The sequence below is a fragment of the Labrus bergylta genome, chromosome 9 (assembly GCF_963930695.1).
Source record: "Labrus bergylta chromosome 9, fLabBer1.1, whole genome shotgun sequence".
Classification (NCBI taxonomy): Eukaryota; Metazoa; Chordata; class Actinopteri; order Labriformes; family Labridae; genus Labrus; species Labrus bergylta.
In genome coordinates, this window is record NC_089203.1 from 11,055,050 (window position 1) to 11,082,152 (window position 27,103).

General features: G+C 42.5%; 1 protein-coding gene across 4 annotated transcripts in view; it reads right to left on the reverse strand.

Annotated features, from left to right (window-relative positions):
• Window positions 1-1,428: 1,428 nt before the first annotated feature.
• unc5a (unc-5 netrin receptor A) overlaps window positions 1,429-27,103 on the reverse strand; it is a 128,692-nt gene continuing 103,017 nt past the window's right edge. For 2 of the 4 annotated variants that reach the window (XM_020639452.3, XM_020639454.3), the window contains 9 exons: window positions 23,822-24,010; window positions 22,746-23,045; window positions 19,944-20,031; window positions 19,302-19,470; window positions 16,996-17,229; window positions 9,534-9,683; window positions 7,502-7,666; window positions 7,219-7,397; window positions 1,429-5,186 (listed from right to left, as the gene is read on the reverse strand). In XM_020639452.3, coding sequence (XP_020495108.1) covers window positions 5,021-5,186; window positions 7,219-7,397; window positions 7,502-7,666; window positions 9,534-9,683; window positions 16,996-17,229; window positions 19,302-19,470; window positions 19,944-20,031; window positions 22,746-23,045; window positions 23,822-24,010 — 1,640 coding nt within the window. In that variant the 3' untranslated portion in view covers window positions 1,429-5,020. Of the gene's footprint in view, window positions 5,187-7,218; window positions 7,398-7,501; window positions 7,667-9,533; window positions 9,684-16,995; window positions 17,230-19,301; window positions 19,471-19,943; window positions 20,032-22,745; window positions 23,046-23,779; window positions 24,011-27,103 lie in introns of all 4 variants that reach the window. The other 2 variants (XM_020639451.3, XM_020639453.3) reach the window with 1 other exon arrangement.

Sequence of the window (27,103 nt, forward strand, 5' to 3'; positions counted from 1 at the left end):
GGCTGCTTTTGTTTCCACAAACAGCTGCTCTTCAACTAGAGGACAATGGGCCTCCAAATGTTTCCTACTCATCAGTGTGAGTAAAAAAGTGCACTTTAAAAATCAAAATTTATTTAAATGGACACACTGCTTTTACAAAAACAAGTTATAAAAAATGGTTTTAGTGAAATTAGTTGTGCTTGAGGAATATTGTGTTGTTGTTTTTTTTACATCAGTTATTTAAATATTCTGTTCTTTTATTCCAAATAATACATGTAAGCCCTGTGGAGCAAATAGTCTTAGCCAGCTGAAGTTTTATTTAATTGGTTTGTATACCTGGTTAGTTAGTAAAATAAGGGGTCTAGTGGATACTTTCCTGCATGCCATGCTCCACTCTCTCTCTCCCTGATTTCTAACTCTATCTATTGTCCTGTCTGTATTAAAAGGCACAAAGAGACCCCCGCACAATCTTAAAAAAGAAGAAAAACTTAGCAAAATAAGATCAGGAGCAGTAATCACCGAATAATGGAAGGCTTTAAGTAGCTCTTAACTTGCAGAGTTGGGAGAAACTCCTCAAAAAAAAATCTTTCTAATTTTGCAAATAATTGATTGCTTTATTGTAGCAGCTCCCTGGTTCAGTAAAAACACAATGGTAAAGTTTTTAAACCACATTGTGAGCTGACAGACAGCTGCCATCACAAATTGTCTTGTTTGTAACTGTTAAGAAATAGTTGCTCCAATTACTTCAAGAATGACAAACTTCAATTTTGACAGTTTGTGAACAGATTAAAACACTAACGTTATTAAGTTTTGTTCAACGAGCTGTAGAGAGTTACAACATTTAGTAATGTGATTTTATAAATTCAGGAGGGCCATGCAAGTTGTTTCACAGGAATAAGGGATTAACTGTATTTACTAAACTGTTTCATATTTTAAATAACTTTCATTGAATTCTGATGATGTACAGGTGCAGCTCAGGTAATTAGAATATTGTGAAAATAGTTTTTTTCCTTGATTGACCAGCCAACTCGCCTGACCTGAACCCCATAGAGAAGCTATGGAGTATTGTCAAAAAAAGCTGACCACCAGAGGTCCAGACGGTCGGAGCCGGAGATTTTAGCACTTTATGCTTTTTGTCTGCTGACAAGGTTCATGGAGATGCTGGTTTCCTTTTCCAGCAGGACTTGGCCCCTCATTTTCATGAGCTGTAAACTGTAATATCTAGATTAAAACAAAAAAAAATGGCTAAAAATATTTCACTTTATTTCTAGAATATATCAAATGTTTTCTTTTTCAGTTAAATTACAGGAAAAAAAATACACAATATTTTAATAAGAGCTGCTCCTGTTCAACTCATCAGCTGCCTTTCATTCTACTAGAATAATCATAATTACTAGAAGTCTTTAAAAGCAACACACAATGTTTCAAGTAAACAGATCCAGTCCATGATTTAACAATATATAATTTATTTACAACAATTTCAGGTTGAATTACTTTACATACCTTTCTGAAATGTCATAGATATATATATACATAAGGCCAAGTAAATACTTGAAAGCACTTAGAAACGAATTTCCAAAATTCTACCCACAAATCCATATCATTGTCCAAAAAGTACAGAAAATCTCCCTCAGCAGAAGTTTTTCATTGCCACAAAAGTTTTGACAACAATTTACATTGACGATAAGGAACACAAAAGGTTAAAAAAAAAAAAAGGAAAAACTGAAACAAACAGAAGGATTATACAATTGCATAAGCGCTGTGGCATGTAATAAATACAGCATTTTTGACTTGCAGAAAAGGCAAGGGACATTGAATCAAGGAACTAAATAGAAAAACCATCCACAAGTACACGAGTCTATTGTTCTTAGTTCAAAAAGGAAACCATTCAGTCAGAGCGATGGGGAGGCACATACACACACACACACACACACACACACACACACATCCTTGACACTGAATAGTAATGAGTGACACAAAAAGTACAGTAGTGAAATGTAACAATTGTACCCCAAACTTTTGGGGGAAAGCGTTGAACAAAGCATGTACGATTCTTCCACAGAACGATCAGGCCCAGATTTGAAACTGTATTCGTCACAGACACAGTAATTGCAGATTTGATAGATTTGTCGGACACACTAGATGTAAAGATAGATGCTGAACATCCTGGCGGCTGGTGAATTACATTACTGAAATGTGCTTAGACAACACAACCAGGACAATGACGGGTGATGGAGTTTCACACACGACTGAAACATGCTGTGTTAACAGTGGCCCGTCAGTGTCCAAGGACTGATGTCCTCTTTCTTCAATGAGCCTCCACACAGTCCCAGTGTAGTGATCCACCAAGTGTTAGTGACTACTTCCACCTTGTATTTAAATGCTTACAGTTAGAGGAATCATCAGGTAGACTTCATATACAGAGTAAGGACGAACAGAATATGTCAAGAAACTTTCCTTCTAAACTCTTAACACTGCAAAAAGTCTTCACTGCCAGATCGCCAGAGAACAGTATATAGGCAAACACGTCACGGTTTAGACTTGACAAATGCTGCGCCAGTTAAGTGTGTTTTTTTTTTTTGGCTTCATATTAAAATATAATTTACATTTCTTTACAAAGTGATCAAACAAACAGACACATATTACCGCGTAAACCAACAGTGTTAACTTTGCCTCAAAGACAAAAGTAAAGAAAAAAGGATTTGAACTTTGAGCGTGCGCTTTAAAAAGACAAACTATGACTTCTATTCTAGCTGCATTCAAATCAACACTAAAACAACAGAACATGGATGGATACAAGAGGAGGATGAGTGGCCTCAAATGATACTCAGAAAACTTTGGTTACCGATTCTGCTGATATACAGTATGCAAAGTGACAGCACACGGCTGGTTTAGAAAAAGTATTTACAGATTACATGTGACGATGACGCATTTCAACATGAAAAGATTTATTCAAGGTGAGATCACCGGTTTTTGTCAGAAAGGGGGCTTGATCAGAGGACTTCTTAAAGTTAGTTTAAAAAAATGTAAAATATGGCATCTCGACATCAAATAGCAAAGTTTAGTAAAAACTTGTTGGTCAAGAGGAGGCGTGTTTATAAGATGAAAAGGTGCAGATGCCACACAAAAAGAAAAGTTACCTCTAAAAAAAACAAAATAAAGACGTACATCTCACTACAGGAAACATAAATGTACATTCTAATATCTGACAATCATAAAAGAGGCCCCAGGAAATGTTAAAGGTCGAAGCCACAGGAGCTGATAGGAGGATGGGCCAACTGTTTGAAGAAGGGATTTAATAAAACGGGCTCTCTTTACATCTTTAAAAGACAACTTCACATGCAACCCTGAGGCAGACGGAGAGAGAACTATGGCTAATTTGGGATTGCTCACATTTTTTCAAAGAGTAATTACTGAACCAGTGGACATTTAAGATACTCTGTTTACGTTTGCCTGACCCAACAGATCTATTACTAACACACAAAAAAAGTACATTACTGCAAAGAAACAAAATATGATAAGCAGATGTGTAGTTATGGTTAGCTGCACAAATATGGTGGATCATTTCTGCCAGCAAACAGAAAGGAAAAAAAAAAACATCTCAAAGCATATTCTGTGAGCAGAGGCGTGACACACTGAACCACCACACTTACTTTCACTGAGACAGGTGTTTCTCTGGTGTGGAAATACTGCTATATTTGCCACACAGCAAATATAGAATTCCCACCAACATCGCTTTATGAATAATACAAAACAAGGCTGCACAGCTTCCCTTTCTACGCGACGTATCCGGTGAAGATTTCCAAGAATTTGTTGTCAGATTTTCAATGGGAAAGTGCTCTGCATTATTTATTACCAGATAATAACCCGGTTGGCCTTTTTTTCTGTTGAACATCACTCTGCTACAAAATTAATCACTGGAAAAAAGGAATTAAGAAAATGGGTGTTGCCAACATTCAGTGTTCACATAAATGCAGCTGGAACGCCTTTTGAACCGATGGCTCCGTCATGTGCAGTGAAATATGCAACAGAAAAAAAAAACACCACAATGAACCAATGTGAGACTGGACAGAAGAAAATCACAGACTTTACATAGCAATGCTTTCTGAAATATGACTTTAGTGAAGATGTTTCTCACTCCTCCCTCAAAAACAGTTCAAAGAACCAAAACCCCGCATTTATCGATTTAGAAGCAGGAAAAGCTGTGAAGCGTCTCGCTGAATCAAGATGTCAAGATGTAACATTCACAGTACAGATACCAGACTTAAAACCACAAACAAGATGAGACGAGTTTTTTGGGCCTCTGACATACAATCTATTTTAAAACCTGCAGGTCCAGGATGTGCTGCTACAAGCCGCCTGTGTGTGTTTCAGGAAACATAGGAGAACAGACATGAGATGTACATCTGTGGAGTGGACTGAAGGGGGGGTTCACTGACCCTGATGACCTTGTTAATATGCTCAGTGTCTGAGATAAAATCATAAAACAAACCCGCTAATTGCATATGTCACCCATTCTTTTCAACCTGAAATGACCGGCACCTCTAGTTACGTCCCTTTTATAATATTATACATTATATTTTAGGTTCAAAAATTAGTCTCTGAATTTGCAATATTGGCAATAAGTAAAAACATTACGTTTGCATATTGCTCCTTATTAGCCATAAATGGGCTATATAGAAAAGGCATGAAGTTAAATTAAATATTGATAGTAGAACCAGGGTGTGGACTCATTTAACTTCTTTCATGGAAAATAAAGGGTATTTTCTTTACTGAGTGCATGGATACATTTCCCACACACTCTTTTCCCACATTTGGTCTGTCGGTAAAAGATTTTGCTCTGTTTGATGGAATATAGTGACTCACTCCTACATAAACCCTTCACTATCTTTTAAGTAAAGAAGAGGGACATTGAGACGGCTCTGCTCTTCCATTCCTGCTGCAGTTTTTTTTTGTGTGTGCTTGTGTGTGTGTGTCTGTGTGTGTTTTGTTGTGTTCTGTACTTTTCCTCTGCGTCAACAGTCTCTCCTCTTTTTCTGGGTTAGCACTCGCCATCAGAGACCAGGAAAATCATGGCTTCCTGTTTGCCAATGTCAGCCATGACCGTGGCCAGCTGGTTGATGTTGCCGCTGTGGAAATGCTGCGCCTCCCACAGGTCCAGGATCACAGAGGTCGGGCTCGCTTTGGACGCGAAGAAACTCATGTGTCTGCAGAGGAGAAGAACACAAAAAGATCAGTAGGGCAAGAGGAGACATTTGTGATAAAGGCAAGCCGTGTGCACATTTTATAACAGACAGTCTCTCTTTGGCTTCACACCAAGAGTCTTAGGAAAAAGCTTTTCAGACCCTCTTTCATTGTGCTTCTGCTTCTCATAACTCTGTCAATGTCAAGTTTCATTGCGGCCTTTATTGCTACATCCAGATATGCCATGTTGGAGCACTAAGTAAAAAAATGATGAAAGGTAAAAAGAAAACACTCCAGCTTGGAAAAATACCATCAAATAGAGAATCTCAGGCAATTTTCATTTGGAGCTTACCAGCATAAGCCTCATTCCTCTTTATTTGATGTCAAAATGGGTCCTAAATCCCGTATGGTTCATCCTATATGGACTTTCACAGCTAAGTCGGAAGTGACCTTTCCCATTTTAGTAGCAGAACCTTTGCGATCAAACCCAATCAATGACAACAAAGCAGTGGCCCCAGCCAGCTGGATATTTGATGTTGAGTGGGACCTGATCCCTGCAGTACCTGAAGAAGATGCTTCTTTGATTTAACGGCCTTTTTCTGTTCTCCAAATGTCTGGGGCCTTAACTGTTATGTAGAGCACAAGTGGCATTAAAAAAAGAAAGTCCAGGTACAAAGGGGGAATGTGCTGTGACTGTTATTTTCCTGGTGGGAGTGGGTGAAACAGGAAGTCCTTTTTTTACCTTGGGAAAGGTCAGACAAGGTCCATTACTTCCTTGTATCTGCTGCCTGCCAACTGAAGCGTTATGTGGTGGTTATTAACATGTGGCTGCTTTGGCAGTACACAAACCCTGAGAACACAGAGTCACTCTGCTATTTTGAGTCAACTGGATTCTTTAGCACTCACAGCCTTTCCTCTGTGTGAAGAGAGCACAACAAAGGGAATCGTTGGTGAAAAAAAAATGTCTGGGAACCAACCTCTGTGTCATTATTCAGATAAAAAAGTAGGAGCTTAGCCTCGGACGTGTCAGCCCTGCTTATTCACCTTGCTGTGTGAAACACAAGCTTATCTTGTACGGCTCAGACACAGCCGTTTGCACAGTCTTAGGAGAGAAAGATCAAGTAAAAGGTTCTTGGCATTTTAAGTTTTATTGATTGGTCCCGTTCCGCTCGGTCTGAAGACTTTACGCACGCAGAAACAAACAGAGAAATACAGCATGACAGAATGCCAAGCAGCTGCAGCCTTTTCAGGAAAACACAATGTTAAGGGCAGATCAAACAACGGAGCACTTGTTCCTTCCTGAGGCCTAAATGAGAATTGATTATGTTGAGCAAAACATTGCTAGTTAAACCTGTAGTGCATCAATTCACTGTGATTAATTGGAGTAAATAAAGTTGATTGAGCAAATTAAGTGTTCCTATTTGATTCCATTACGCGCTAGAAATTAAATTGGAGGAAAGTGGATCAATGGCTGGCAACTTTCTGTTACAGGTACTCTGGTGATGTAGTACAGATAAAGTGTGGGCATGGATCCAAACTGATTCAATCTTGTTTTGCTGCTGATTGGCAACTGGTTTGCTAACTTTGCAATTAAAAGTGTAAAGCAGCATGTCACAGGTCCAAATTTAGCTGCAGACTCTAAGCTTCTTACCTGTTCCTGAGGAAAAAAACAGGGAAGAGTGTCATGTTCTTCTTCTTTTTTTTTACAGAAGTGATAGCTGCATCTATCAAGTCCACATTAATCCTTTAAAGTTAGCTGTGTCAAATGAGGATTAGTTTGCTGAGGCAAAACCTTGTTTGCCCAAACTTATGGAAAAAACACTCGACTGTAGAGGTTCACACTTTACACCGATTGTATTTAATCACTATTGCATAGATATATGTTAACCTTCACAGTCCTATGACTCTTTGTAATTATGCATGTTCATGATTTAAACAAGCTACATATTCTGCTGTAAAACCTCTTGTCTCGAGGGACTGGTATGAATGAGCCTCTTCTGTTCAGACGTGCAGTGATCAGATAGTGATGATTGGGATTGTTCAGTCAGTGTTTACCTCTCAAGTTTAAGTCTTTGTGCTAGCATTCTCCAGTCAGCTCCGTTGGGACAGGGGGCATCCAGGCTGCTGCAGATCTTCTGCCTGATGAGGTATGGGATCTGAAAGGCGCTGGGCCCCGCCAGAGCTGTGGCATTACTGTCCATTAAAAGAAACTCTGAGTCGACAGCTCGAGTGTCCTGGAACAAATGAAGCACAGACTTCAGAAAAAGAAACTTTTCCTCAGCCAATATATATATAAAAAAATCCTTTTTAAGAAATGAGCTGTTATACTAAATGTTACCTTAGCAATATTAAAGTCGAGGCCAAAGCTCTGCCCCTCCCCCTCCACCTGCCACACACAAAGCTGGCAAGTGAGCTCGCAGGTGCTGAGGCTGAGCCGCTCCAGAGTGAACGTGCAGTGCAGGTACCGCTGGGAACCATTCCAGATGTGGTAGAACGGGATCTCCTGCAGGAAAAAAAATTAAAATGCTGCACTTAATAACAACACTGTGCCACTGCGTAGTGGCACAGTCAGGAGTGCGTGTCTGAAACAGGCCGGAACAGGACCGCCTGCTTGGAAAACACTGAGATCATCATTAATTAGCCCGACATAAGCTGCCATCTAAATATATCTGAGGCAGCAGACTGACAACATTCAGGTTCTGTAATTGACAAAAAGAACATTTAAAGGGAGTAAATAGCTGTCTGACTGTCACAGTTGATTAGAGACACAATCAAACTTTATAATTTAGGAGACAACATCCATATTTATGTCTCTGGTATTAGAAATATTTTCAGGAATCCATTGCTTTTCAATTGATTCAGTCTATTCTGCAGGTATTTACTGAAGCATCTATACTGAAACCTAACAGTTCTGCTTTTAATCTTCTACACAGCATGGGACATGGGGATATAAATGTATGCATTATAGATTTGAGTAGTAACACTGAGCAATGCCAGCTTCTGTGAAGCAAACAGCTACCAGGGGCTGTTTGGTTGAATTTCTACATCTCTCTCACTCTGCTGCTCCATATTTATGCCTCATTTACATTTACTCCCAGGAGAAGCAGAGAGGTAACACTGAAAAAAACAAGGCGCACTAACTCCTCACTTGAGCCTGAGTTCAACATCTTGCAGGACCTCAGCTTGAGAGTGAAAGTGGGGCTGCAGTGCACAAAGCTAACCAAACGGGGGCACTGTTACCCAGGCAAATAGAACACACAGAGAGCCAGGCAAAGCACACAAAAGTCTTCACGGGGCCCCGGGGAGACTAAAGGCCTTTTTTGACCGCACTGCTGAGAGGGGAATAACACTTCCAAATGAACAGGCACAGTCCAGAGGAATAAGCCTCCGTTCTGGGTGCATTGTTGTTACCGCTGCTTGCTTGGCATAGCCTCTGTGTTGTCTTTGGGGACCCGGTGCTCTGTGCTTACATAGTTACAGCCAGAACATTTTCTGGTCCTCTTTGAACAGCTCTTGTGTCTGTGTTGCTGGGCTGCAGTGCAGTGGGCCACGCAGGTGTAAGGGGGGGGGGCAGCAGAGGTGGAGAGGCTCCAAGAAGTCCCAGATATTTACATACTGCTCTATATTTCATCTGAGCTCCCTTTGAGAGAGCAGCAGCTAGGATAATCAATCAGCTTGCAGCTCTGGGTTGGTGCATACAACCCAGCTCCGATGTGCATACAAATATACACCGCAGGACAGAATAATGTACACACTCAGTATGGACAGAGGTGAACACACACACACACACACACACACACACACACACACACACACACACACACACACACACACACACACACACACACACACACACACACACACACACACACACACACACACACACACACACACACACACACACACACACACACACACACACACACACACACACACACACACACACACACACACACACACACACACACACACACACACACTATTGGACAGAGGCTCCTGCTTTTTCAACTGATCAACTAAAGTCTAAAAATGATAAATTCAAACTCTAAACCAACAACTTCCTACAGAAAAACTAGAACATGGCCCTCATTAACATTAAGAAGTTTCTCCTGTAAAACTTTTGCCTACTCAGTATCCTCTCTTTTGCCAACACGTACTCCATTCTTCATTCAATTCTCTGGATGGCTAATTCAAAATTATTCCAGACAACATAGATGTTAAACTAAGCATACAAACACATTAGGAAGCTCTGTGACTGTGGCTACACCCATTTGACAGATTCAGCCAGGCACTTGTATTACACTCCGTGCCTCCTCTCTGATCTGGAGTGACTCTTGGCCCCTGCAGCACCGCAGGCCCGACCAACATACCTGGTAGCCGGCTAGCAGCTTGCTCCTCCAGTGTGCCTGGGGCATGTCGTGGATGGACAGGCGCAGGTTGTGGTAGCTGTCTTTGAAAAGCAGGACGTGGGGCTCGTCAATCAGCCGACCCCCGAGCTGCCGCTCCATCTGCATCACCTCCTGATGGAAGAGAAAGAGAGAGAGATAGAGAGGGAGTGGGAGAGGAGAGGCGTCAGCACTCCGAGGAAACACATTTACCATCACAGCCTCAGAGGTAAGCGAGATTTCTCAAAACAATCCATAACTGTGGATGTTTCTTGTTTGCACTTTTTATGGTTTCATCACTCACACACAAAACTGTACAGTCTGGAACAAGAGTTTGTCAACAAATACAGGGAGAAATACAAGGGAAAACAAAAGGATAAAAGTGGGACCTTACAAAAAAATGTAACCCAAACCTCAAACAAATATATATCTCTATATCTACGTCTATCTCTCTATCTATCTAAAAACACAATTATATCATCCCTGCATGTGGCCGCAGCAGGCTGGACCCTCTTGCCTCCACAGTGCTTTAATGTCAGCACAAGGTTGTTCCCCTGACTCGGTGTGTGTGACTGCATTAGCATGCCAAAACTGCAGCCATGTCGGCCTACTAGCTACCTGGGCTGTGATGAAGTAAGTGACCAAGCCATTAGTCAAATGCTCATTGTTCTCGCATGGCGAAGCTCCTTAATTTCATTTTTGTTTTTGTGCCAGGAGAGATTTGTAAATGCATGCTTAATATTTTAATCTCTGTGGGACTCGCTCAGTGGACCATTTGTTGCCATCCAAATGACCATCTGGAATGGGATGATAATATCTGCCGCTGTTTCCTTTGATCTATCAATTTGTTTTGAGATGGATGCTTTTGTGCTGAGTGATTCTTCAAGAGTCTGATACTATTTGGATGGTCTTCACATGTGCCACCTTACACTCTAATGAGAGGATCTTATTAAAGCAGAAGAAAACAGACCTAGAAAATAAGATGTGTTTTTTTTAATCTGTGTGCGGAGGGAACAAGATGGCAGCGGATGGAAAACTGATGGAATAAGCCTCAGAGTTGAGCAGGCATTTCTCAAAGACAAATCCTCGGAGAGGGTGATGTGTGTGTAGATAGCAGCCATATGTTGAGCGCTGCATGCCAGCCTGGTTGTCCATGATATGATTTCAGCAAAGACATCTAATTAAGGTGGAGAATGGCAGTAATTTCTATCTGCACAACTCTGATTTAATTTTCTGCCCTCTTTCCCAGGAACGGGCCGCACTGATTCCAATTATAATGGAAAGGAAGCTGTTAATTATCCATTTGGAATCTCAACCTGCTTTTATTATTTGATGCGCTCTCATCTTCACTGAACGAGCACTTTTTCAGTTCAGCCCGAGAATTGGATTTCCATGTTTGCTCTGCGCATTGCTAATTTCCATGTATACTTAGTGCTTATCTTCTTGTTAACATGAAAATCATTCCCCCTGTGATTATCCATCTCCATTTACATTGGTTTATTCCTTTCATCAAAATGCCAAAGAACATTAAAGATGTACAATGATCTGACTTCATGATGCCACCAGGAAAATGTTCTCAGTGCACTGCCGTGCTGGAGCCTTGTGATGTTACCCAGCCCTCTTACTCAGGGCAGGAAGGGCAGACAATGGCTCTGAATCAAAGCGTAGAGGTCTAATGAGTTAATAACAGAGGGCAGTGCATTCTCTGCTGAATTAAAAGCCCTCTGCTATTATGTCTCTTACGCAGGCAAAAGGCAAATTATGAGGGCTTCCAGAGAGGTTCATTTAACACAGTTCTTAAGCACAATTATTTGTTGGGGGTGATTAGCATTGCAAATTGGGGCTGGTGGTCTTTGATCGAGTCTTTGACCTATAGCAGCAGATCTATAGGCCTGCAAGCTAGAGAAGGAGAGCAGAATGTCAATTATCTTATTATCAACAAATAGCTACTAGAGTGAATACTAACTGGCCTGTGTACCAGTTTGTCAGGTTTAAAGCTGACACGGCAGGACTACGATCAAACAGGGTCTAGGACATGGCACTCCTGCTACCTGACAGGGACGCTGAGGTTACTGAGGAAAAACACACAACACAGGAGGACACACTCGCTCCTATTAAGTGTGCACACGTCCTCGTTTTTAAATGACACCGCTCGCTTGTGCATTGTTTATGTGTGTGAGTGTGTGTATCAGAGTGTGTTTTTGTGCAGGGTTTCAGCATATGCTGTGGAGTGAGAGAATAATGGCCCTCTTTACGCCCCATTATCCTGTTAACAAATGACAGTGTGAGCGAGCTAATGGATGAGAAGCTAAATTTTACCATATTATTTACCCTTTCTGGGGGAAAACAATGCAAGGTTTGAATTAGTTTGTCAAATCACATATTAATCACCAACCACGAGCTAGATTGTGTTTGCATTTTGGTCATGATAAGAAAAGCGGTTTCTCTTAAGACACCCTGACCCTGAACAAGAGTGGAAACATTAAGATGCATGAGACGAGCGAGGAGTTCAAGTACTGCAGGAGAAAAACCCCTTTTGTTCTGTCGGAATTCGAGATAGCCTGTGGTGTGTGTGAAGACTGTGAATTTAGACTCAGATGGAGCCAAGACCACCCCCTGACATTCAATGAGGCTGGCTAAAGAGAGTGAGATAGAGCAGGGAGGAGTGAAAAGAGCAGGAGCCAGCGAGAAGAGAGACAGAGGCAGCTTAACATTTGTGTCTGCAGGTCACTGGAGTGGCCAGCTTTAGCAAGAGAGATAACAGGATTACCGCAATCATGGCCACAGTTTTCTATGACTTCAGCCCCCTTTTCCCACCCTCACATCTTCTCCCACCCCGCTCCTCACCCATCCCCTCGACCCCCCCTAGGCTTGGACCGGAGCTGGGACTGTGATGGACTGGGGCTGGGCTCTATGGGGAAACAAGAGACACTCATACAGCTAATCTCTCCGGGCTGGTGCTGACAGAAAGAGGTTAGTGGCTGTACCAAACTCTCTCTTGCAACAAAAACAGCCAGCCATCGGAAGCAGGAAAGAAAGAGTCCAAACAAATCAAAGCATTACCAGAAGCTTGTATATAAATATATATATATTTACATATAAATATAATGGAACTGGACTTACTCAAGGCTAAAGATCAAAATATTTCACTTTCTTCACAGGAAGGTTAAATTAGTACATGTTCTCCTCTTTTGTTCAAGCTTGGTGTGTAATAAACTGATTAACCTAACTAGCTCTGATGGGGATTATACCTAGCGTTTGATCAGTTAATTAGTCAAGCTACATGTCATATGAAACATAGAGAGGCTTTAATACCCACATAAACTCACCGCCACCCTGCCAACTCTCTGCAATGCTGTATGTTGCAGAGTGTGTGTGCTTAAAAATGTGCATTCAGAACAACGATCCATTATCAGGGCTGCTCTTTTTCAGGCAAATGCATTTGTTTATAGAGAGTAGCCTGGCTATGTGGGCTCCATAAATCTGTGTATTTGTCAGCAGGATGTGACAGGCTTTTCCTCTCTGACTGAGAGTCTATCAGTCTGAGCTCCAGTGGCCGTGCCCGCTACAGTCAACTCTGATTAATAACTACAAATAGAAGGGACTTGTCTGCTCAGTTATAAATGGGGACTGTGTTTGCTAGGCAAAAGATGCACATTCTGCTTGATAAATCACAGAGCAGGCCAGGGAAAAAAGCAGCACACAGGAACACAGAAATATAATATGGAAACAATTTCTCAGCTGGGCTCAGTGATAAAGCTGACTGTCTTCTTTAACTTAATGCCAGCAATTACTGGGCTCTGCTCTGTTGTTTTTTCATGCCAGTAACTGTTCTGATGGAGGGATGAGAAAAACCGTTTGTATTACATGCCATACATGCTTGTTTTCTCTCCCCTGATACATAACAGCAGAAAGTTTCTGCTCACATAGCTTACAACTCGAAAAAAAGGACGTCATAGTGGAAAGAGCACATAAAGAGTTTATGGGCCCTTTTAAAGGCAAATAAGAATAATAGCTTAAGGTCAAACACTGTGCAAAGGATTCCAGGAGCCGCTATTTAACCAGTTAGACATCAATTAAACAACCATTTAACAGTGGAGTGTACATTTTTACAATCAGGAAACAAAACGCTGAATGTATCGGCCTCATTACATGAATATTGATGAAAGAGTAAATCATGAACAGACTGAAATACAATTTAGGGAGGACACAGGCAGTTAGCTCAAACATTTTGTCATCATTTGAGCTCAGGTCTAAATTGAGAGAAATTACATGGCTATAAAATGTCACCTGAACTTATTGCAATTACTATTAAAGATCCAACAGCGGCCGAACGCGAGCAGCTCTATGAAGCCAAACAGCAGAGCTTTTAACTTCAGCATGCTAACATACTGATCAACAGTAACGTGTCATGCAGGTAGGTAGTTTTCCATGATACATTTCTTAATTTGGTATGGAAGCATGCTATCATTTTAGTAAGACCTCATGATGTATTAGAGGAATAGTTCCCCATAATCAACAGTTATCCACTGGTCACCATGAACATGTGAATGTCTTGTTAAGATGTTAAAAATATCTGAACCAAAGTGGGCAAAAACGCATTAAAAATCTACTATGTTATTATTTATGTTGTACCATAAAAAGTCAACCACTCAATATAGAAAAAAAAAAGACTTAAGCCTAAACCCCTGTAAAAATAAATCTGACAGGAAGTGGGTGGTTTTATAAATCATTCCACGTTTTCTTTTAACTATGCAACAACAGTGGCCTTAAAAAAACAGACATGTGGGAGTAGAGGAAGAACATTTAGTTATCAATAAAAAACAGGATAATTTGTTATTGTTTTACTATTTAAACAGGGGTTATGCTCAGTAAAAAAAAAAAAGATGACAGATTCTGAATATTGCAGCTACACAGACAATATTGCTGCAGCATATTCCATACAAAAAAAAAGTGTCGGCATCCTTCCAGTTCAATTAGATGTTGGTGTAAGGTGTACATGTGCCGAGTCTGAAGGTTGGTACACTGCAGGAGTTTCAATCAGTTGTTGGATGGCAGAACATCAGCGATGCTCTCCCACAGGTCGGGCTGGGAACATACGAGTGCACAGTGAGGGCCCTACCAAACGCTGATCATGTCTCCTCTGCTGCTGTGCCAGCCTTGGCGTGGCCCATCAAGAGTGGGACACACATTAAATGTTAACTTAATTGGTCCCGGCAGAGCCTTGCTAACATACGGCAGGCATCAGACAGAAATGTCACTGTTTCCCCAGAGCCCCCGCACACTTAGGATCAAAGACAATAACATTGGTTCTAATCTGCTGTAATTGGGAGATAAAAGATTGCATGGTACAGCGTGCGTGAGTGTAGCGTGCATACATGTGTGCGCGCTTGTGTTTATGGGTGTGTACTTGTCATCGTCATTGATGGAGGCTTGTCAGAGCAGATTGACAGCCAGTCAGGGAAGTGGAGAGTAAGCCTCAGCATCTCTTTTGGTTTCTACAGTCCTCTCTGCTAGTGAACAGCCAGCAGAAAAGGCTGAAAATGCCTTTTGGTATTTTCATCTCCCATCAAAAGTACAGCCTGTTTAATGCATGAAAAGTGGATTTCTTGACTGAAGAACGATAAACTGCCATAACATTCACATGTCCTGAAAATGCACATGTCCTGAAGGGTACTGTACATCAACACAAACATAAAAAATGCTGCTCTACCATCACACTGTGCCACCTAACGCTACTCCACCACAGTAACACACTACAATTACCTCTAATGGTAGCCATAGTGAAAGTCTAATCATAAATGGTGCATTTTAAAGATAGTGATTAGTGATTAGGCTGAAGCTCTCCAGGGAAGTTTAATCTCCACTCAAAGTGGTTAATGTACTTGCTAAATGAACTGCTTCCTCCATAATAGCACCACAAGCAGTGTGAAGTCGAGATTACTAAACAGTTTGGGCTACGTTTTAAATCACTCACTAAAAACTACAAAACCCCGGAGACGCCGTGGCTTACCACAGGACCAGGTTGTGTGAGAGACAGAGAGCTAATGCACTCAAGGGCGGCGAGGGAGCCGCAGAGTATGGCAGCACAAGTGCTGGAGTCAACAAGCTCAGATGTCCTTTTCCTGGCTAAGAGAGCGAGAGAATAGCAGAACAAGAGCTAGCCAGAGGGGGAGGGAGAGAGGGAGAGAGAGAGCGAGTGCGAGAATGAGACAGAAAGAGAGAGAGAGAGAGAGTTTTTGTGCACCAGCAGCCTTCCTGCATCCAACACAGGACACACAAGGTCATTCAAACAGTCACACTGCAGCAAGCCACTGGGTCACCCGATTATCTGAATATATAGAGCACCCTACCATAACAAGTGCTCTGATAGCAAGTAAACAAAATGGGCTGATATCCATCGGGGAAAAAAATACTTTCTTTGCAGACTTTACCTCCTTTATGCTGGAGTTTACATTTACTTCTACATTAAAACACAGCTGAATGTCAGCTAACAGTTTCCCTGAGCACTCCTGCTATCGTGCAATAGCTGTCAGAAACTGAGAAAGATAGCAGCAGGGGCAGAATTGACCCACAAAAAGACAGATGTAAGCTAGTAGAGTTTTCAGTAATTCCCACCCCACAGCTACGCACTGTGCACAGTTCTCATCCCAGCTTCACCTCCCTGAATGTGAGAGCGCTAATTTCAGCTCGAGCCCCTTCCACCTGCCATTGTTTATGTCACACAGACGTCCATAGATTGTGCCTGTGGTGGGCCTCTGCTCAAGGAGGTCAGCCATTACAGCCGGGGAAAGTGGACTCAAGTGGGAAGTGGCACTTGTGGCTGTGTGTGGTGTCAGAGGAGTGGGGGAGGAACAGCTTGGAGAGAGAAAGAGAGGTGCAGAGAGAAAAAGAGAGAGAGAGAGAGGGAGCACGGGGGTTGCTGGGAAAGGATTGGGGCAGGCTCTCCTTTTAATTTACTAATTAACCATGCAAATGAAATCTTAACAGGGTACTCAGAGGCAGTCCTCGGGGGAGGGAGGGAGGCATTAGTGCTTGATTATACTCTGTCCATGTGGAGAGGCGAAAAGAGAGGCGAAATATGCTGTAGAACAAAGCGATGAGAAACTTGTTAAACCCTCGGCAGCAGAGCTGAAAGCATGAAAGGAATCAAACATCTCTGTGGGCATGCAAACAAAAACACACTCAGATTGGACTGTATAGCAAGATTAACCTGGACATACGCATTGCAAATCACACACTGTTGAGCTTCATGTGGTATAAACACACCTTTGATATTGTTCAATTTACCAAGGCCACGTTTAACTCAGACATGTCTGCACTTATATCAAGCATCCAGCATGACAGACAATGCTATTACAAATAATAGTCCAGCTATCACTCAGCTGATGTGAGTCTTCTCCATTCAAATAGAAAAACAGGCAGCACTATGTTTGTCACAGTTTACCTTGAAGACGTCCTGCGTGTCGTCCATGCAGTACACCCTGATGTTGTACTCAAGCGTGGAGCAGTACGCGTCAGAGAAGAGCACCAGCCTCAGGCGCTTGGCTGCGCCCATGTGAAGGGACTCTCCCACCAGGGCGAGGGTGCCCAGCTGCTCCGAGAACAGTCGACACGTCTCGGCCTCAAGCTGGCAGTAATAGGGCTCCGACACCAGCTCCTCCCCCATCAGCAGGACGTCCTGCAGGAGGCAGAGAGGAAAAAAACAAGGTGTGAATAGAAGGTCAAGCATCCAATTTATGTAGGAAGGAGACCCAGGTACCTGATGTCTGTGTGTGTGTGTGGGGATTTGTGTGTGTTTGTAAAGGGTTTGTTGGGAAAGGTTTCTAGCAGACTAGCAAGGCCACAGACTCCCTGCAGGGCAACAAAGCAACACTTCAACTTAAAGTATTTCAGGTAATACAACATGAATATCTGCTAAACTGCTTAGATCAGAAAATATAAAATACTTTGTTCTTGTTTCAGATTTCCTTTTCACCACAGTACACTATCCCTACACTGCCATATCCTCATACAAACACACACTCCTATAGAACCCCATCAATTTACTTAATAATGCATGAACGAGGTACTCAATTGACATGAAAGGAGAGTCAAAAAGATTCCTGGTAAGAAAAGACGGTTCTGGTGAAAGAAAAGACTGTAGGTGCAGTAAATATTGGATTATTGGGATTTCCTTCAGCTTTAGTCCTTTTTTAAGAAAGGTGAAAACAACCTGCAAAAAGACAGTCGCCTGCTGGTGAGGCTTGTACAAAAAAGGAAAAAAGAAAAAAGCTAAGAATAAAAGATAAGGTACTTAGTTAGCAGAGGAGAAAAATAGGCTATGACTTAAACGTGTTCTAGTTTTGTTTCAGAGCTGAAGTGCTGTGCCACAACAACTCTAATAAAGATGACATACTCGCCACAAACATCCAATGCCTCTCACACTACAGGATGGTTTTATGGGATAATTCCACAACTCTCTGGGCTAATTTGATTGGGACAAATTGGACCCAAGGTGACAACATTTTCTCTAAAATCCCATCATGCCAGTTGACTGACTCTCCTCATTAGCCAATCAAGCTGAAGAGAGCTGTCTGCCTGCCAAATGCCCAGCGAGCCCCTCTAGGATCGATTCAACCAGACACCATCTACATCAATGGAATTAGTATTGACACAATTCATTTGCTATGCAACCACAATAGAGTTTCACTTTTTCATCATCTTAATATTTCTTCTAAAGAGGAGCAGAGACTGAGGTGGCTCAATTACGCTGCTGAGCGTTCACTTTAAGTTCAATTCATTTCCCTTACTCCTTCTGCTTCAGCACGGACATTTTTACCATCTCTTTATGACTTTCCTCGTCTTACCGCAGCCATTTTTCCAATCTCTGTCTCCTTTTTATGGTCACTCTGCATCTACATTACCTACCTGTCCACTTCACCTCTCCCTCTTTTTCTCCTTTCTTTCATTTTTCTCTCAGTGGTTGCTTCCTCTTGTCCACCTGGCACACTCTCCATTTGGTGTCCGAGCAGTCAAGCCGTTGGGCTATATTTGGTCCGGCTGATGATTAAAAGCGCTGGTCTAACCTCTGCCTCAGACAGGCCAATCCATCCCACAGACACCCCACCACCGCCACACACGGGGAGGCTGAATAATTTATGCACAATATCGAACATGAAAGAAGACCTACTAACACTCCAAAGCCCACCAGCACACTTTCCAATCTCTCTGGATTGTTGAGACAGTTAAACCGCCTGGAACCGGGGTTGTTTGTGTAGGTGTGTATAAGTACGAGTGTGTGTGGATACCAAACGATCTTCCAAACTCTAACATATTTGAAACTGGCAGCTCTGGTTAAGTTCAAATTTCATGGATAGAAATATGGGGAGGGAGCTGTGTAATTGGAGGCAGCGGTCAAAAATGGTCAAGGAGCACTCAGAAGAGTACTTTGAGGATCAGTAATTTGCTTAGAGAATTTCTGTTTTGAGACATGTTGCCTAGCAACTCTTGGGCTGGAGAGAGCCGCTGATTCCTGGCTTTTGTTCCAACCCGAGGAAAACACCTGATGGTCAATTTAATTTAAACCCTATGGAGTAGAGGAGTACTGGGCCAGAACTACTTCGGCTATACTGCATTGAGTGCTTTCCAGCTCAATGCTGTTTGTACTTTTTCAAGGAAAGCGCTCAGTGAGTTCAGTAAGACTTTAAAAAATTCACTAGGCAAAAACTTTAAGTCTTTCTATGAAGCTATGGAGTTATAGTGCTGTCTCACCTCCCAAGCTCCCTCATAGTTCTGCTTCTTGAGGCGGATGGCCCAGTTGTCAAGGCATGCGTCGGAGCAGTGGTCCATGCTGAGGATAACCGGCCGGCTCAGGACCACCCCGGGAGGACCACAACTCACAACGGGGCTGAGCAGGGTCTGGCATCCAGCCAAGGGTAACCTATACCCAGGGAGAGAAGAGTTAGAGAAGGAAATTAATCCAGATGAAGTGCTTCTTTGCAAGGAATTAGCATTAAGAATTTAGTGGTCTCTTGCAAGGAGGATATGATACAGACATCTCTGCAAATTATCCAGAAGCTGTAACAGAGAATAATGAAAACCTGCTTGACCCGTCAACTAGCTGGATGGAGCTGTGATGACTGACTAATAACATGACGCTATCACAGCTTTCTGCAATGGCTGTGCCCTCGGAGACTGAATGCAGCATGCCAGATAAACAGTGTTATCCAAACAATTCATTTAAGTTAAATAGTACACATGGTGGTAAAATGCTATGTTATTTATTTACGTCCCTCCTCCACAGTGCTGGCACGGACTCTTAAGCCTTTCCTAATGGAACCGTAGAGCATCAAAACAAACAGCCTAGTGGCATCCAGGGAGGACTGCCAGTTAGGCAGTGTTAAAGAGACCCACCTTAAATCTTCCTTCCTCTGAACAGTGAGATAAATCTCATAGATCTTTCCTCTAGGGATGGCCTCGGGAGGAATGAGCAGACTGATTCCTAATGCAAATAACAACAAAGGGAGAAAAAGAAAAGAGGGGTGTAAGGAGGAGGGAGACAGGCTCATTTGTTCTCACTGAACGGTGCTTTTGTCGTCTCAAAAACTGGCCCACTCAACCAAACTGTACCACTGCAAAAACAAAAAACAAATCTGTTCTGAAGGTCAGCAGTAGTCTCTGCCAGGTACAGTAGATGCAAATCTACTGCACAGGCAGTAGAGGCGGTGCCTGTCCCAGTGGTCAACAATTAGCTGAGACAAAAGCGCACGTTGCATCACAGTTTAAATGTCCTCCGTCTGCTGCAGAGTAGATAATTGAGACCATGGAACAGACTACTCCAGGAAAATTACACTTCCCCAGGAGCGAGGAGGACACACCTTGGAGAATAGAGAAAGCTATTGAGGCACTTTGACTGTTCTACCATTTGTGTTGCGATTGTCATGCCAAATTCATCAGTTTAAAAAAAGTGCGACAAACAGAAACTATGTGACACAAACCTGACGGTCTGTGGATTGTAAACTAGCCGTTTTCGCCATAAAAACATCTGTTTGAAAAAGAGGAAGGCGTCTGAATGCTCACTGCCTTGTCTGAATCTATAAACCACGTCTTCTATGTGCTGCTCTGAAATGCTGCTAAATGACAGTAGATTTCCTCTGAGTGAGTGCTGATTTTTTTTTATTTCCCCTCTGTCCCAATGGGAGGCTGGGTGCCAATGTGTGGTATAGTCTACATGGCTTTGAATTAATCCATGCATAAAATATCAGAAGGGAGCGGAGGAGAGACAGAGAAAGGAGACAGAAAGAGAGAGAGGGATGGTGTAAAAAACACAAGAAAAAAAAAAGACCCGTTCTCTCTGTGTACTGGCACAGTCGATGGCTAATCTGGACCGACTACGAGTGAAAACACCTTCTTTCAGTATAATTATATGAACTCTGTACTCAGCTAATGTGAAAAGGGGGAACGAAATAGAGGACTAATGACAGTCGGCTTACAATATTTTTCATTAGACAGATCTTAAACGGACCATCCCTTTTCATCTGTATGCACAAAGAACACAACTGACACTAGTGGACATCGAGTACAAATTCGACCAGCTCTTTCAGGGGACTAATTGGAATAATTTGCACTCTGTTTAATTCTAGGAATTTTCAAGAATAGGATGTATCCAGTGCACACTTTCTTATTTAAGTAATGTAGCTCATCACTGCACTATTCGATCTGTTTATTCTTCACAGTGGAGATGTATGTTATTCAGAAAACATTTGACTCATATCGATGAGTAATGATTTCATTTAGGATTTGTCACTTTAGGTTAACAACAAACCTTTCAAGTACTATAACCAAATTAATACAAGCCCCTCATTTATTATCTGCCCTTTGTTCCTTATAAATGCTTTAAACTTTTTTGTATAAAAGAGAGAAAAAAGCCTCAGCATTAAGCTGTTTTGTATGAATAAATATGAAAAAGTGTTATCCCTGCAAACCCTGGAGAAAACGTGCCCGCATGAGATTTAGAGGCTGAATGGTCGGGGTCTGTTAAAAAATACAACAACAATGAAGTGTTTATGGGACTTAAATCCTCCTTGTTAATGTCCATTCAGACGCATTGTGGCAATAAAGCAGGTGCAGTAAAGATTCTGTAAATGTTCCATTTTATGTTAAAGCAACAACATCGAATGAAATATGCAACACAGAGAAAAATTGGTTTGTTCGTACCACATGCAAACATTTAGCAGCAGATGTTATATTGTTCGTAAGGAACTTCTTGTTTGTTGTAAATTTAGCAGCAAACTGAACATCCTACAGCGGATTACTGAAAGCTCAGTCTTTGTTTAACAGACTTAAAATGCTGTGTCTCGTGAAACAAACCTATGGTAATGGAAATTATTCTACTTTCAGTAACCAAGTTCGGTGTCAAAAGAGTTTAAAGCAAAGTCTTTGCTTTACGTTTTATATATCACATTTACAAATTAAAGCTTGAAAGCAGTGAGAAAGTTTGTACCTGATATCTTTTTTTTGTATATTTGCTATTTCTTATCTTCAGTTTCCTGGTCACACCTTTATCCCAGAGTATCCAAACAGCTGTTAATATAAAGACTTATGGACTGTACTTTGTGTCGCAAATAAAAGGGGTAAAATACCCACACAGGTCAATCTTGATTGAAGACGCCAGCAACAAAACTTTAAGTTATTTTGGGGGGCTTTTTTATTAGGTACGACAGCTGCAGAGAGACAGGAAATGTTGGGAGGAGAGTGTGAGGGATGACATGCAGCAAAGGGCCGGGGTCAGATTCAAACCCACAGCCGCTGCAAAGAAGAACTGCTAGGCTATCTGGTGCGCCTACACAACAAAAAAATGTTTAATTTATAAATGTTTACTTCAGGGATTCATTGGGTATTGTCTAGCTCTTTTAAGATCTCATACTTAATGTTTTATATACTTTAATGATGTATATTCTGTTGGTACAGAAGTGTTTAATTAGATTTTTGATTATAATTATGCATACATGTCATGTTTTAATATGGTTTTATTAGTGTAATGTTCTGGTTCTTGTCACATCCTCTTATTATTTGCGCCAGCCTTCATTTACATTGAGGGCTTGTAGTTTGTAAAGTCAGTGTTAACATGATTGTACAAAAACTAAACTCTAACTATTCCCCTCCCTTTATTCTTTAAATATATCTACACTATATGAAGCTCAACAAACCACCTACCTGTGTTGGGGATCGTCAGCCTGCCTCCCAGGAAGTTGAATGTCCCATAGGAGGTGTTTGCGACGTCGCGGGACAATGTTTTAAAGTAGCTCTGCGTGGACAGCCTGCTCACAAACTCCGACGGGTCAGAGTTGAGTTTGCCATTGTGCAGAGTGTGCGAGCCGTTGGGAAGTGGATCCAGCAGAGGCCCGTTGGTCATTGAAAACTTTCCCGTGGTGTCGTGGCGAGAGCGTAAGGTGCCCTGATAACTGGTGGTGGTTGTAGTGAGATCAGGCTGGATGGTGAGCAAATGGGAATTCTCTATTTGGGTTGTAAAAAAAAAAAAAAAAGAGGAAAAAAAACAGACAAAGGAAAATGTGTGAGTAGCAGTGAGTGGCAGGCGGATGGTTCGTACATCAGTGAGACAGACCTCACACTCGCAAAGCTGTTGCACCCCACACAGAAAACTGAAACAAACAGGAAAAGACACATGGTGCAGAAAACATAAGACTCACACGCACTCACTCTTGACAATACACAAACACAAATTCCACCCAGAGCTAGTCTGTTCCCCTCCCCTCTGCCTCTATCTCTGTCTGTCTCTTTAGCAACCACACAATCAATTCCAAACAGAACTCAGATACAGCTTAGCACCCAGAATTTAGAAAGGCTTTTTTCACAGTGAATCACAGGCACTGCAACACGCTTCCCCATCTCCATCCAGCTCAGACAGTTGTATTTCTATTACTCGCTGGTAAACCTCAGAGGCTTCACTGGCAGTAAACAGAGTGGGTACATTTCCTGACAATGAGGTGGTGGCGAAACATAATGTGTCAGGCAGGCAAATAAACAGCTCTTGCAACACACACACACCAAAATAAACAACATAAAACATCTTGCTTTGACTACAAACCGCTGCAAACACTCACGCCACCTCCATAACCACAAACAACAAGATCAGTGGGACATGACGATGATTTCTGCATGGTCACGGTGGGCAGATGAACAGACCAACGGACGCACAGAGGAGTTTAAAACAAAGAACAGTGTCCTACTGCTGTGGGGGGGAGGCCTGCGTGGCCGCGGTGCCCACACACCTGGCTTGCTGGGCTTGATGCCCATGGGCTGGAAGCCAGTGGTGAGGATGGAGGAGTCGGCCACGTCGGCGTCCAGGCCCTCCTTCTTGCGCCGGTAGACCATGACCACCACGATGAGCAGCAGAGTCAGACACAGAGCCACTGCCACCATGCCCACGTAGAGCGCCACGTCTTCGGCTCCACTCACAGCTGCAAGGGGAGGAGGGACAGAAGGAGAGAAAAGAAATGATTAATCACGATTGAAAGGACTCCCTCAGGTGTTGAATGTCAATACCAACATGTGCAGCTGCATCATCCATTATCTTCCCAGTGAAGGTCTCGGTTGAGCTTCTGTTTAGTGGCATGAAAACAGCTAAATCTTTCACTGCTGGGGTTTGTCACTTACTGATTGATTCAGAGTTAAGACAATAGATATTCATCAAACATTAGATTACTATTTTCATTTTAAGTGTGTTTAAAAGCACAAATACTCAAAGTCTATCCGTAGACACTCACAGAGCAGAATGAACCAGTTCTGCTGAAGGTTTTCAGCTCTACCTTACTTCATTTCTGCACAGGATAAATATATCTTACGCTAGCATGTTTTCTCTCTCCTCCGTCTTCTTCATTCTTCCCCGAGCACACAACATCCCCGAGAGAGATGGTGAAAAATGAAGGATTTGCTTATGAAATTCTAGCACCTCTTATTGAATGTCTCTCAAAAGCACAAGACCGCCTTTCTCCCAAAAGTACAGTATAAAGATGACAGCTAAGCCCAGACAAACATCAGTGTGTGCCTGCAGTGTGTGTGTATGCATTGTGTGTGTTTTGCAGGAGAATGGGATTTGCTACGGCTGTCTCCCTGGGCTGGGGGAATTTTGTGGCGGAGGTGGAGGATGCTCCTGGGGCCTTTGTGGAGGGCCATTGTCCCCGGGAGCCACGGGGGCGTAGCGCTGTCAGCTGAACACAGCCGAGGAGGGGACGCATTGAGCGGCGCCGCTTTGAGGGATGGAGAACAACGGCAAAGGTTAAAGTGCTGGAGGCCGGCGTGCATCGACTTGACAACAGAAGGAGGACAGAAGAAGGAATAGAGGGGCAAATGAGCAAGAAGAAAATTTTGAATTAAAGACGAAAAAAAAAGAAGAGACAGAATGTAACTGTGACTGACGGCATGTGGGATTTGCATCTCAGCAATAACACGTCCCAAATGTTTGTGTCAAAATCGCCCTGGTTAATACAGATTTGACATACTCTGATGAATATTCCCACTCTGTCACTGCGGTTTTTTTTTTCCACCACTGAGTATTCCTCCTGCATACAGGAGCTGTGCTCAAATCTTTGAAGCACAGATTTGACAAGTTTTAATTGGTGTTAGTAAATCTGTGACTTCAGAAATGGAAAATTGAATTACTAGAGAGCTAACAGTCACTTTTGAAATACAGAGAAAATGGTCAAAGAAGTATTCTTTCTGTGTGTGTCTCACTCTCATCTCTATTCATCTCTCCTCATCAGTTTGTCCTTGCGGTCTCCTTTTGCCTTGAAAAATCCATTTCTGTGGACAAAGATGCCTGACATACCCAAGTCTTTAAGAGAAATGCCAGAATCTATTTCATGGCTGATTATCTCAGTACAATCTGATACCTTAAGTAGCAGGATTATGGGCAGCAAAGCTCTATGGGGGCCAGTTGTAATGCCAGAGATCTCATGACATGTAATCAATCGTGAATGACTGGCTGAAGATTAACACAAGATGCTGTATTTTGTTCCAGACATCACATCGGACATCTGCACAGAACATACTTGTGGCATGAAAAGTCTTTAAGAATTCTTACACTCATCCTCTATCTCTCATTCTATTTTCTCTCTGCCTGTCTGTCTCCTCGGGGAAGCATAGAGGTGCTTAAGCGTAAGCAGCCCGGCTAAACCTTCCACCTTCCACAATGAGCTCCAAAAAAGGAGGAGAGCAGCGGCTGCACCTCTCATTAAAGTTCCCAAATCCAATTGTCTTGCTGAGTCAAAAGGCCAGACGAGGCTGTGATATTTGGCCTTCTTGTGCTGCAGTGTACAGAGAGATGTGTGCTCTGACTAAAGACAAAACAACACCCGTCAGCAAGGAGACAGGCTGACCGGCCGCTGCTGATTGGATAAACACAGACTTGGATTGGCAAGTTGCTGTTTACTTTCTAAGGGCACACCAAAGGCACCTGGCTAACCTCGGATGCAAAGATCCAGTATCTCTACACTTCCTTTTCCCCTGCACTCACCATTCTTCCTCCCAGACAATAAAGCCAGTCGATCAGACATCTCTCTCTCTCTCTCTCTCTTTCTTCCTCTCTCTCTCCCTCTATTCTGTCTGTAATCTCTGGCGGCTTATCAGAGCATCTCTGAGTGAAGTTTTATCTGACCCACCAGGTGTCACAGCAAAACGATCTCGATGCTCACTACAGCCTTGACCAGCTACTGCTCTCGGCTCCTCCCGGATCCCCGCTCATTGATTTTCATGATGCCATCCAATAATTGAAAGGACATCCATCACACTTTAATTGACGTGGCTAATCAGGTTTTATAATTGGATGGGCTTTACTTTAGTCCCCCTCTAGCGTGCCCTCTCTCTCCCTCTTTTTTAAAAACACACACTCTACGGATTTAGCTCTCTTCCTATCTGTCGCCGTCACTCCATCGCTCATTTCCACTTGACATAATTGCTGGGGAGGAACTTTTGATTCTCTTTGTGTGTGACCTCTCTTGGTGATTGGCAGCCACTTGGGGATAATCTGTGGATGTGATGAGCAGGTTTCAGAGTTGACCCCGCTGTTTGTTCCTCTCTTTTGAAACTTCAGTTCAGTTCCTCAGACCGGCTCCAAGGCTGGCTGATGGTTAGGGATCCGTTTATGACTCCAGATGAGCCAGTATGGACTTCATCTCATTCATCTCCTCTTAGGCGATATTCCTGATTCCTGTTGAAGATTGGACTCCCACTGCATTGGCAGTCGGACCCTTGTCTGCACATGAGAGTCCTCAACTCTTTCCACGTGCTCCTTTCTCTCTCCTGCATTGATAAATAAAATCTCTGCAGCATCCTGCGCCTCCTTTCTGGGCATTTATCAAGAGACCAGAGGAAATATTTCATCCCATGGCCAATCCTAGTCACTCGCCTGAAGATGAATAACACTGGAGTTCTTAAGGTCAGGGAAATATGGCTACTAAAACTCTCAAAGAGAACGTGACCATTACTATCTCCACAATACAGTCATCCCATCCCTCAGCAGGTCCTCGTGAAATATGGCCCAAAATAAATGCTCA